At 40.2% G+C, this 13153-nt stretch overlaps 1 protein-coding gene across 1 annotated transcript in view; it reads right to left on the minus strand.

The window, feature by feature from the left end:
• Positions 1–13153, minus strand: part of BTBD7 (BTB domain containing 7) — a 106970-nt gene that overhangs the window by 23636 nt on the left and 70181 nt on the right. The window contains exons 4-5 of the mRNA XM_064375182.1: positions 3471–3679; positions 1548–1623 (exon numbers count right to left, since the gene is read on the minus strand). Coding sequence (XP_064231252.1) covers positions 1548–1623; positions 3471–3679 — 285 coding nt within the window. The remainder of the gene's footprint in view (positions 1–1547; positions 1624–3470; positions 3680–13153) is intronic.

A 13153-nucleotide genomic window follows, 5' to 3' on the forward strand; every position in this document is an offset into this window, starting at 1 on the left:
TTTTAATCTGAGAATTGATAAAGCCTTTTGCCAGCCACAGAAAAATAAATTTGGAGAAATAAAATAGAAGGACTGCTTTTGTTTCCTAGAACTTAGATAGTAGCATATTAAAGAAACACCATAAAAAGCTTGAAGGCAGGTTTAGCACAACATTTTTTATATTTAAAAATGTAACAGAACAATTCTATAAATGTACTAAAATCCACTGACTTGAACACTTTAAACTGGTGAACTTTAAGATATGTAAATTATATCTAAATAAAGGTATCAAAAGGTGACAGGAAAGGGAAATCTGTATTTAATTTTTCTAATTAAAAATTCTAAATTTGGGTTCAGTATATACTGAACTCAACTACGTTTGAGGGAAGGAGGACAGGTGGGTGGGCTAACCCTAGACACAAACAAAAGACTGCTGTAGAATCATAAATTTCTAAAGTTGAAAGCCCAGTCTTTGACATATAATGCTTCCTTCTTCTCTTTTGCAGTGACTCCACTGGGAAGTCATTCAGAAGTATTATTTATTTCTCTTTTACCTTCCACAATTTTTTTTCTTTTTTTGAGATGGAGTCTCACTCTTGTTGCCCAGGCTGGAGTACAATGGAGCAATCTTGGCTCACTGCAGCCTCCACTTCCCAGGTTCAAGAGATTCTCCTGCCCTCAGCCTCCAGAGTAGCTGGGATTACAGGCATGTGCCACCATGCCCGGCTAATTTTATTTTTAGTAGAGATGCGGTTTCTCCATGTTTGTCAGGCTGGTCTCGAATTCCCTACCTAAGGTGATCGACCTGCTTCGGCCTCCTAAAGTGCTCGGATTACAGGCGTGAACCACCGTGTCCGGCCTTTTTTTTTTTTTTTGAGATGAAGTCTCGCTCTGTCACCCAGGCTGGAGTGCAGTGGCACAATCTTGGCTCGCTGCAATTCTGCCTCCCAGGCTCAAGTGATTCTTATGCCTCAGCTTCCTGAGTAGTTGGGAGTACAGGCACGTGCCACCACTTCCCACTAATTTTTATATTTTTAGTAGAGGTGGGGTTCCGCCATGTTGGCCAGGCTGGTCTCAAACTCCTGACCTCAGGTAGGCCTGTACTCATATTTTTAAATTGAAGTTAAAATTCACATAACACAAAATTTATTTAAAACATTTTAAAGCATACAATTCAGTGGCTCTTACTATACTCATATTGTCATGCAACCATCAACACTAATTCCACATTTTTACCAACATTATGCTTTTGTAATACTTTAGTTATTATATGAAATTATATGAACTTTTTCATTCTAATACTTCCATGAATCAGTCAACATGTATTAAGCACCTAAGAACATAAAAATTCTTTTAAAGCTGCAAAATAAGACTTTCTGATATATTTAATAAACTATACCCTGTCCACTAAAGGATTTTACTGATCATAAAAGCTTCCATTTTTACCAAGCAACAGTGTCAATTTTCAAGACTGATGTGCGACATGCATTTCTGTAAATTTCTGGGAATATAAGAACCACCAAAAATGTATACAAGGTAACTAGTGCAAGCTAATTTTCTGAGCTTACCTCTATCTGCTATTCTTTTCATCAACTGATGCTCTCCCCATTTAATCAGATATTTAAGGATATCTTGTTCACTTGCCTACAATAAAAAGTGGTTTATATTTATTTTAGTGAAATTAGACAAGTGGTTAATTTCATTAAGAACTTTTCGTAGGTCATAATGTAAATACAGCATGCAACTTACCATGTTTCACTCTTTCCATTGGCTGTTTGAAGTTTTAGTGTTAAATCTGTGGTCCACCAACAGGAAATACACAAGACTGCATTACATATATTTTATCCAGTAACCCCACTCTTGGCTCCAACTGATTTTAAAATTTCATTTCTATCTTCTTTTCTTGTAATCTTCTCCCTTCTTATTTTATTTTTTCATTTTAGGTTTTCCTTTTGAGATGGGGTTGCACTCTATTGCCCAGGCTGGAGTGCAATAGTGCCATCATGGCTCCCTACAGCCTCAACCTCCTGGGCTCAAGGGATTCTCCCCGCCTAAGCCTTCTGAGCAGCTGGGACTACAAGTGTGTGCCACCACATCCAGCTAATTTATTTTTATTTTTTTGTAGAGATGGGGTCTCACCTGTTGCCGAGGCTAGTCTCGCACTTCTGGTCTCAAGCAACCCATTTCCTATTTCAAATTTATCTTACTATGTGGTTTCTATATAGCTGCCTTAAATTCTTTTTGGAACAAGATAGAGATAAGTAAATGAATGTGTAAGTATAGAGTATACACAGAGTGACGACTATCTCCTGGAGGGACAGGAAAAACAAGTCAGTCAACTTGTTTTGGCAGAAGAAACCACAATCTCTACAAGGTATTCTACTGGTTGGTGAAGTGCAATCTGTGAAATGATAACGTATCCCTCATTTCTTTGTGTTTTATTTAAAATCTTAGAGCAAATCTAGGCTGCTCTCCAAGTTTTTTGTTTTGTTTTGCTTTACTTTCTAAGAAGGAATATAAAGTTCCTAAAGACAATCATCTAAGAGAACTAACAACTTCTAACACAAACATAAAGTATCTAGTCTTGATCAGGACAATGACACAAGGTTAACGAACAAAGATTCTCCATAAATCAAGCCCAAGTGTGACATCTGTACTGCAATCAAAGCAACACACAAAGGAAAAGCACAATGCTGAGTGGACTGTTTAACTCTCTACTGCATTTCTGACTGAAATGGTAGCATTTTTATCATTTTCTAGTACAAATACAAAGGAATAGGAAGTGGCTCAATGGATTTATGTCTTCAATAGCATTAAAACAGTTGTACAGTTTTTAGTATAACAATTCATACAGCCAGTGCAAAAAAAAAATTAAGCTTGAATATACTTTGCCTGCAAGTATTTACTTCTGTAATATATAAAATCTATTATTAATTTAAATTTCCAAATTAAACTGACATTTAAGTCAAGAACACAAGAATTTGCTAAAAACTACTTCTGGTTAAACATAAGTAGTTGTAAACATTATCATACTTTGGAAGAATACATGCACTGAGTTTTGATAACCAGTGAGCAGATCAGAAATTGAATATTAATTTTATTTGGTGCTGCTGAAGCTACTGTCTACAATCTAAGTATGTGATACTCTACCAAAAGTAAGAAACCACTATAGAGAAGCTACATTAACAGAAGTCAAGAAAATCACTGCTGGGATGTGCTTCTGACCTTGCCTACTGCCTCAATCTCTTTTTGGTGCATTTGGCTGGGACCTGGGCTTGTTCAGTGTTGAGTCATGGTAGTAGTGTACATAAAGAGCCAGTGAGACAGAAGGCTTCTGTTGTACAACTATGAAGAGTGCAGTCCTGGGTGGTTTGATCACAGCCTATTTCTCTTCCCCTGTCCTACCCTAGCTGGAAGAATAATAGAGCACAGATGGATTTCTTGGTGCACATATGAATGACAATGAATTCGAGAGGTGTTTAAATGATTACCTGTAGGTAGTCAGACTGGATAGCAGTAAGCAGATGGTCTTTGCTGAGTTCATAAAAAACATCCGAAGTCATGACCTGGGAAAATTCCTCACAGAGGAAATGTAAAGCTTGTCGGTGCACCCATTTAGAGCCATATGGATGAGAGCTCCACTTGAGGATGGCAATTAAGGTATCTAATGAGATGCTCTCAGCAATGATATCCTCACAGCCTAAAAGAGAAGGCAAATACTTCTTGAGATTAATCATAAATATTACTTATTGAACATTAGTGTGCTTGGCACTATATTTAAAAGTCACAATAGTAAAAAAGAACTAAAGGAGATAAATAAAATCTCATGAAAATTGCCAAGACTTGGTGGGATGGGTAAACAATAGACTATGGCATCTATAGAAAATTTGCTGCCTTACAGAGATGTATCTACAGAAAAAGGCAGAGAATCCTCCCAAGTTCAAGATAACAAACATCCATGTGCAAATCCAGTAATGTGAGTAAGACTGTATAGAGGAAGGCAATGGACCAAAGGGGAAAGAAGAGCAGGCGAAAAGGCCGCAGTGGTGGAGACTGGCTAGAGGAAGAATGCGGATGACACCTGACCGATGAGAGAACGCACACCTCAGAATAAGGTAGGTGGGCTGCCGCCTATGCAAATATCCACTCTTTGTATGAAAACATAACACGCTGCACTGTTGACAGTTTAATTCCTCGGAAAATAGATAGAACATGGGCCAGGTGCGGTGGCTCATACTTGTAATCCTAGCACTTTGGGAGCTGAGGTGGGCGGATCACCTGAGGTCGGGAGTTTGGGACCATCCTGGTCAACATGGTGAAACCCTGTCTCTACTAAAAAAACAAAAGTTAGCTGGGCGTGGTGGTGTGTGCTGTAGTCCCAGCTACTTGGGAGGCTGAGAATTGCTTGAGCCCTGGAGGCGGAGGTAACAGTGAACCGAGATCATGCCACTGCACTCCAGCCTGGCAACAGAGTGAGACTCTGTCTCAAAAAAGAAGGAAAGAAATAAAAAACAAAAGAAAATAGACAAAATATCAAAGTTTTATGTTCATCTGAGCTTAATTCTGGCAAACTTAAAAAGAAGGAAGTGAAAAGGACCAGGATCCTGGAGAAATCAACTATGGCATTTTAAGAACTCAAGAAAGAAAAGAAAACCTAAGGAGACTCAACTCTCCTCTTTAGGAAAGATTATTTGAAAATGTAAGTAAAAATCTGAATGACAAAGATGAGGGGAGTGAAAATGGCTATGGGTGAACATAAATTTTTCATTAGGTTTACTATAAAACAAAAAACAATCCTGATAATGTGAAAAGAAAAAACAGGTGTTTAAATATAACCACCAAGCTGGGTGCTGTGGTTCAAGGCTGTAATCTCAGCACTCTGGGAGGCTGAGGCAGGTGGATCACCTGAAGTCGGGGGTTCGAGACCAGTCTGGCCCACATGGTGAAACCCAGTCTCTCCTAAAAATATAAAAATTAGCTGGGCATGGCGGTGGGCACCTGTAATCCCAGCTAGTCAAGAGGTTGAGGCAGGAGGATCGCTTGAACTTGAGAGGCAGAGGTAGTAGTGAGCCGAGATCATGCCACTATAATCCAGCCTGGGCGACAAAGTGAGATTCCATCTCAAAAAATAAAAATAAAAAAATAAACACCACCAAAAATATGGCTACACAAAAAGGGCACAAATGAACTCCAGAGACTTCTAAAATTCAAAGCTAACTGTGAAACCATGAAAGGAGTGAATCCCAATTTTAAGTGACAGAAGATAATGAGTGGCAATATGGAATCTACAAAAAGTAATTCCTCATTCCCTTTTCTGATATGGTACCAGATGAGGAGAAATATCATAGATAACTGTGTAACTTGATTTCCACAAAGCATTTAGAAAATACTTCATGATGCTGCTAAACTATTAGCAACACAAGACAGGGACTGGTATCTTCAATGTATTCCTAGCACCTTCTTGCACATGTGCTAAACCTGTGCTAAATAAAAATGTGTTGAATGTACAAATGAGATCTCGGCAGATAAGATGAAGAGACAGGAGATGGGATGACAGAACAGTGGTTAACAGAACCATTCATAAATAGCACTGATTAACTTGATGGGTGGAGTGGGAAGTCGGTTTTTGACATTTTCACCAGGAACTTGCGACCGGGTACGGTGGTGCGTGCCTGTAATCCCAGCACTTTGGAAGGCCGAGGCAGGTGGATCACCTGAGGTCAGGAGTTTGAGACCAGCTTGGCCAACATGGTGAAACCCTGTCTCTACTAAAAATACGAAAATCAGCTGGGTGTGGTGTCACATGCTTGTAATCCCAGCTACTTGGGAGGTTGAGGCAGGAGAATCACTTCAACCTAGGAGGTAGACGTTGCAGTTAGCTGAGATTGTGCTGCTGCACTCCAGTGTGGACAACAGAGTGAGACTCCATCTCAAAAAAAAAAAAAAATCAAAATGAATTTGAAATATAACTAGGAGAATTAGTTCTACATTTAAAGAAAATCAACTGCACAGCAGATGATGGTTGGCTTAAATGGAACTATATAAAATAATATCTGGGTTTTTTTTTTTTAACGGAATGAATGCAAAATGTGACACATCTGCTATAGATCTGAAGCACTCTCAGGCTTTTCAGGTACAATTATCAAGCCGTAATCAAAGAACTAATGTTGCACTGCTTTCTGTGTAGTGCTGTGCTGTTTTATGCCCTGTGCTTTAGATGAGCACTGACCAAACTGCAAGATTCTCAGGAGGGCAAGGGAATAGTGGAGAGTAAAGTTTGCCAGTTATCACAGGAGAAAAGCTCCAAGCAAGAGATTATTTGGGTTATGTAGGAGAAACCTGAGGCGAGACATAAAAGCTGTGTTTAAATGTCTCTTCATGAGGCAGAGGAGAAATAACTCATTTATCTGTTGTTCCTAGGAAACAAATAGATGTTAAAAGAAGGGAGGCTTTGACTCAATGATAAGAAGTTTCTAACAATTAGAATTTTCATCCTCTTCTCCCCTCAAAAAAAGGATCCCCCTAGAAAGTGTCAGAGCAGAGGCTGGCTCATCACATTAGGGACAGAGTATAACGAACCCTTACACTAGAAATGGAACTAAGGTCAGAAGACATCCAAGTTGATTCCATCATAAAGACAAAACCATTTTTATAAAGACGGTACAGAGCAAATAAAAAAGATTTACTCTAAGCACTAAAATAATAAGCACTATAATAAAATAGTATAAGGAACACAATGAGACCACTGCATTTATATCCACATATAGATGACACCCAAAGGCGTGAATATGTGCTGATGAGAAGTGGGAAATATGGAAAAGTTTTCAACAGTCTTCATTTTATGATGAGCCTTTGAGCCTTGAATGCCAAGCTGAGGAGGACAGACCTCATTTAGTGGTGAGTGGAGGACTTCTGTTGGCCTGTTGTTTTAAAGTGGATGTTGGAATAGAATTGACTGGGATGAGTCAATCTGATAGGAAAGGCAATCTCATAGATGTGTTTGGGAGTGAAGCAGGGGAAATGAGTAAAAAGCTGGTTATTTAAAATGATGTGTCACAATCCTACTAAACCAGGGTGCTGGCAGAGGTAAAGAAAAATAAGGTTACATGATCACAGATATTTAAACTGCTAAGGTTTACAAAGAAGTAGGATAGTCAATGGCAAAAAAAAGAGCTTTAAAATCAGTCAGATTGAATTCGAAATTCTAGCTCTGCCACTCAGTAGCAAAATCACTTTGGGCAAATCACTTAACTCTTAAAGAGTCTGAAATGTTCTCATCTGCAAAACTGAGATTGTTTCTTACCTCATAGAGTTGTTATGGGATTTAAATGAGACCATACTCTTGACACTTTACATTTGTTCAAACAGTCTGGAGTACCTAAGCTGAGTACCCTGAATACCCAGCTCTTTTCACTGCCTGGTGATGTCACCTGCCCCAAGGCCTTCACCTTATTTTATCCCTGACTTCCCGGTTGATGACTCCAAGCCTGAGCTGACTCCCAGTCACACCTTATTTTCACATGGATTTTGCATAGACATCTTAAATGCCAAAGTCAATTCATTTTCTCTGGGAAATCTGGTTCTCCTCAGTCACCAAAGCCAGAGATCTGAGTACTATTATTGGGTCCTTCTCCGGAAGCCCATATCCAATCTATCACCAGATGCTGTTCATTCTTCTTTTAAAGCTAACCCCTCCACAGACTCTCCACTGAATTTGTACCACCTCCTTTTCAGAACCTGATACTTTCCCCTTGCATTACTGAAACAGCCTTTAAAAAAATTCCCACTTCGTCTTTCCCCTTCTAATCTGCTCTCTGTACTGTTGCCAGAATGATCTTTTAAAATGTAAATTATATATGCCTCTTTAACAAATTATTCAACAGTTTATGCCACAAATTTCAAGATAAAGTCCAAGCTACATCTCCCTTGAGGATCTGGCACCTACCTACTCTCCCCAGCCCCATCCCTGCACATACTCTACACCCCAGTCATACTGCGTCCCTTCCAATTACCCAGAATTCCACCAAATGCTCGTACCTCCAGGCTTTTGTGTATGTTGTTCCACTTTTCTGAAATGTCCCTAACTCTTTTCTTAACTCCTCTGCATCTTTAAGTCTCAGTTTAGATACTGCCTCTTTTAAGAGCCTACTTTGATCCTGCTCCTCAAAGCCTTAGGTCAGGTGTTCCTCCTACCTAAAAGTTTCTCTACCCTGTTTTTGTCTGTAACAGCACAAAACTCTCACACTACTACATCTTTCTTATACATATACATGTCTGACTCTTCCACCAGACTAAGTTCCTTTTTGGTAAAGGTTCCATCTTACCTGATTCTATAGTGTCTGGCACCTAGTAATTAACTAAAAGCAAACAATAGCTAACATTCTTGAAAATTTATTAGGTATAGGTACCAGGCTCTGTGCTAATTGCTTACTTTAGAATATTTAATTTTAGCACTTCTTCTCAAAGAAGGTTGTATTATTATTACCATTATTATTATCTCTATTTTATAGATGAGAAAACTAAGTCTCACAAAGATTAAATATGTTACCCAAGGTTACACAGCTAGGAAGAAGACAAGTCCTACCTAAACATATCCTTCCTTCCCCTCCCAAAAGTTCCTCCTTCCTCCTTTTTAGGACTTTTTTTTTTTTGAGACAGAGTTTCATTCAGCCGCCCAGGCTGGAGTGCAGTGGTGCGATCTCGGTTCACTGCAACCACCATCTCCCAGGTTCAAGCAATTCTCCTGTCTCAGTCGCCTGAATAGCTGGGATTACAGGCACCCACCATCACGTCCAGCTAATTTTTTGTATTTTATAGAAATGGGGTTTCACCATGTTGGCCAGGCTGGTCTCGAACTCCTGACGTCAGGTAAACCACCCACCTCGGCCTCCCAAACTGCTAGGATTACAGGTGTGGGCCATTGCACCCGGCCCTAACTTAGGACTTTTACTAATCAATGCTCATTAGAACCTACTTACTTAGAACTACTTCTCTCATGAACAGAAAGCACCTTACAAATATATCAAACATGGTGATACCAACTAAAAAATGTAAAAGAAAGACAAGTAAAAAACTGGAATGTTGGTATAAAGAGACTTATGATGTCAAAATTAATGTTTTCATATGATGGTAAAGGATTTCAATTAGTGAAAATACGACTTTGTCAGGGTTATCAACATTGGAATGAAAATGTAAACACAGCAGCAAGGCAGAAGGGATGTTGGCAGGGAAAGGCCAACAAGTGGGTGCTGAGAGGTTTCACACGGTGCCACATCCTTGGTAAATTCTGGACAAGTCCTGTAGATCCAAAACCATCAGCACACTCAGAGATGGTCAGACTCTTGGTGACAAAGCGATCCTAACACAAACCTAAGACACACACACAGATCAGAATGCTTACTTATGAGCAGCACAGGGATTCAGTTCTAGTGAGCAGAATGTCATGTATTTTCTCTTGGCACTTCACAAACTATCGTGAGTCACGCTACAGTTTTTTCTTCCTTTTAAAATTTCCAATGTGTTGTGGACCAATACTTTAGTAAAATTTGGCAAAAATATTGCTTGAATATTGTGGCCATTGTTTAAAGTTTCTAAATGGTTACTGTGAATTTCTGTACCTATCTCACTCACTGCAGACATACTTTGAACAGTATTGCTCTGTCTAAAGTCCATTCCCGCTTTTGGGAACTGGGCTTGCCTTCTTACCTCCTACTATGTGAAGAACATGCTGTGACTAGCTTGTTGGAACCAGGAGGAGAATGAGCAGCACTGGGAACAGAACCACCCCTGCTGACCCACAGTGGCAACCAGGGAGGCCCCAGCTGCTGCAAACTGAAGCATAAATGCACCACCTAACCCTTGTGAGAAATAAATGTTATACCACTGAAGTTCTCAGGCTGGTTGTTACACAGCAGTGGTTGACTAAAAACAATTTAGCTTTTTAAATGAACTCAAAAGCTTTTAATTTTTTTTTTTAGATGAAGTTTCACTTTTGTTGCCCAGGCTGGAGTGCAGTGGTGTGATCTCAGCTCACTGCAACCTCAGCCATCTGGGTTCAAGTGATTCTCTAGCCTTAGCCTCCTGAGTAGCTGGGATTACATGTGCCTGCCACCATGACTGGCTATTTTTGTTTTTGTTTTTTTTGAGACGGAGTCTCACTCTGTCACCCAGGCTGTAGTGCAATGGTGAGATCTTGGCTCACTGCAATCTCTGCCTCCCAGGTTCAAGCGATTCTCCTGCCTCAGTCTCCTGAGTAGCTGGGATTACAGGCGTGCCGCGCCCAGCTAATTTTTGTATTTTTAGTAGAGACGGGGTTGCAACATCTTGGCCAGGCTGGTCTCAAATTCCTGACCTTGTGATCCACCTGCCTTGGCCTCCCAAAGTGCTGGGATTACAGGCGTGAGCCACTGTGCCAGGCCAATTTTTGTATTTTTAATAGACATGGGGTTTTGCCATGTTGGCCAGGCTGGTCTCAAACTCCTGACCTCAGGTGATCTGTCGACCTCAGGTGATCTGTCCGCCTCAGACTCTCAAAGTGCTGAGATTACAGGCACCCACCACCATGCCCAGCTGTTAATAAAACTTTTTGGCCAGGCACAGTGGCTCATGCTGAGGTGGGTGGATCACCTGAAGTCAAGAGTTTGAGATCAGCCTAGCCAACATGGTGAAACCACATCTCTACTAAAAATACAAACATTAGCTGAGCATGATGGCGGGCACCTGTAGTCCCAGCTACTCAGGAGGCTGAGGTAGGAGAATGGCTTGAATCAGGGAGGTAGAGTTTACAGTGAGCCGCGATCACGCCACTGCACTCCAGCCTGGGCAACAGATCAAGACTCTGTCTTAAAAAAAAAAAAAAAAAGCTTTTATTAACAATTTCCTTCTAACAGAAAAATTCCACCTGTAGCCAAGGCATTTAATAGATAAAAGGTACCAATACATTCTGCTCAGGCAGAGTTTCAATAATGCTGTTGGGAGGGTGGCTGGTAGTACAAAGTCAACTTCTTAAAATTTCTGTTGCTTGTGTGATAACCACACTTTTACAGATCCATCTCCAATTTATTTAATCCTTTCCTCTATTGTCTTTCACCAGGATATTTTCTTTCTAATCCTTACTGTTGGCAAAAATACCTTCCCTCAAAAAGTTGAGCCACATAACCAATATGAATGAATGACCAAGGTTGAAACAAAAGAGCTAACAAATTAATTTGAAATTCAGTAACACAAATGACTGTACTGCTGTATATTAAATAGAATCACTTTCTGTTTTCATTATCAATTTTTGTTTCTTCTCTTCATGTTTGTTCCTCTGGTAACTAAAAAAGCCTCAATGTTGACAGTTCTAATACAGTATCAGGATCTGTCTTTGTTTCCTCCTTATTTATTATTCCTAGAATGCCACCCTACTTGTTTCACCAATACCACTGGGAAACATTTTCAATGGCTCATGTCCATCAGGACATGTATAAACAGCTTCCAGATTCACATTGAGGTTGGAGTGGAAAGAGGAAGGAGGAAACAGGCAAGGGGGAAAGGAAAAAGGAACAGGGAGATTACAGCTTGCCATACAACATAAAACAGTATCATAAGTTTAGAGCAGGGCTGGCCTTACACTTGGCATGCTGACTCTTCAGAGGCACCAGAATTAGAAATGAGACTTGAAGTACAAACAGGATTGAAAGAAAAGTTGCTTCAATTCTTTCTTACTAACCAGTATGTAACTGATTCTGAATCCTGAAAATAGGAATTAAGGAATAAAGGAAATGAGTGTGGCAGGAAGTAAAACAAAGACCATGAGTTTTAAACTCAGGCAGCTATATCACTAATTCTTGACTCTCTCACTTAGCTTCTGCCAGATTAAAACACGTCCTGTCCGGGTGTGGTGGCTCACACCTATAATCCCAGCATTTTTGGAGGCCAAGATGGATAGATGGTTTGGGCTCAGGAGTTTGAGAGCAGCCTGGGCAATATGGCAAAACCCCATCTCTACAAAAATACAAAAATTAGCTGGGTGTAGTGGTGCATGCCTGTAGTCCCAGCTAATCAGGAGGCTAAGGTGGGAGGATTGCTTGAGCCTGGGAGGAAGAAGTTGCAGTGAGCCAAGATCACGCCACTGCACTCCAGCTTGAATGACAGAATGAGACCCCATCTCAAAACAAAACAAAACAAACAAAACTACATCTTGTCTTATTTTTTCATGTCAGCCGCAAGAATCCATCAAAGTTCTGAGGATTATGCTGGAAACTGGGGAGTAATGTGTCTATACGATATCCTAGAAATCTTTTCTAGCCAGAAATCTTAAATTTCTATTCTGCCTTTCTGCCCTCCTTTGACCTCATTATCTAACCAGTCAATGTTTACAATCTGTAAACTATAGATTCGTCCTCCAGAACACCCTTCAATTAGCCTCTCTTCCATTCCCACTATAACACCACCTTTGTTCAAATCCTTAGCATCTCACATACCAATTACTAAAAAGCTTCCTACTGTCTCCCTCCATCCAGGATTCCAACGCATACAGAGCACACTGCTGAAAGGTTTAAGTTTTCTAAAACAGCACTATCATCACATCATACCTACAAATCTATTTTTAAAAGGCAACCAGGAATTCCTGATCCAAAGCAAAAAATGAGAGTCAGCTACAAGGGTGAGAAGACAAGTCAACCTGCATCTCAGTGTTCTGCGCTGCTGGTCCTTAGATGCTGTGACTCTGAGCTGGTTGGATGAATGCTCCTCTCTACTATTTCTCAGGAGGACAATTCTGAAGAAGAGTCTAAATCCAGGTGCCTGCAGTGCTAACCAGTTCAATGACCCACTCTTTTACTGATCCCCCTCACTCCTGTTCATAGGATACTTACCAAATAAATGATCTGCATGTAAGCCTATGATCTGGGCTGTGCTTTCAGCAGGGATTGCGGGGAATGGGAGAAGACACCCAGTAAAGATAGCTAGTAACAGAAATGGCCCTAGAAAACAATGTTCTTGAAGGAGATTCTAGACCTAGCTTACTCACTGACCAAATGGCAAAAGGTCTCCCCATCCCATTCGTACTGGTAGGTGGCATGGTGATATCCCCTGCATATAGTAGCATGACAATACCAGGAGCAGATTAAAATTAGGTATATGTGAAAGGTAAAGTATCAGATCACCAATCATGGTGGCACTTGAATGGAAT

The sequence above is a fragment of the Aotus nancymaae genome, unplaced genomic scaffold (genome assembly GCF_030222135.1).
Source record: "Aotus nancymaae isolate 86718 unplaced genomic scaffold, 86718_ANA_hifiasm-v0.15.2.pri h1tg000011l, whole genome shotgun sequence".
Lineage (NCBI taxonomy): Eukaryota > Metazoa > Chordata > Mammalia > Primates > Aotidae > Aotus > Aotus nancymaae.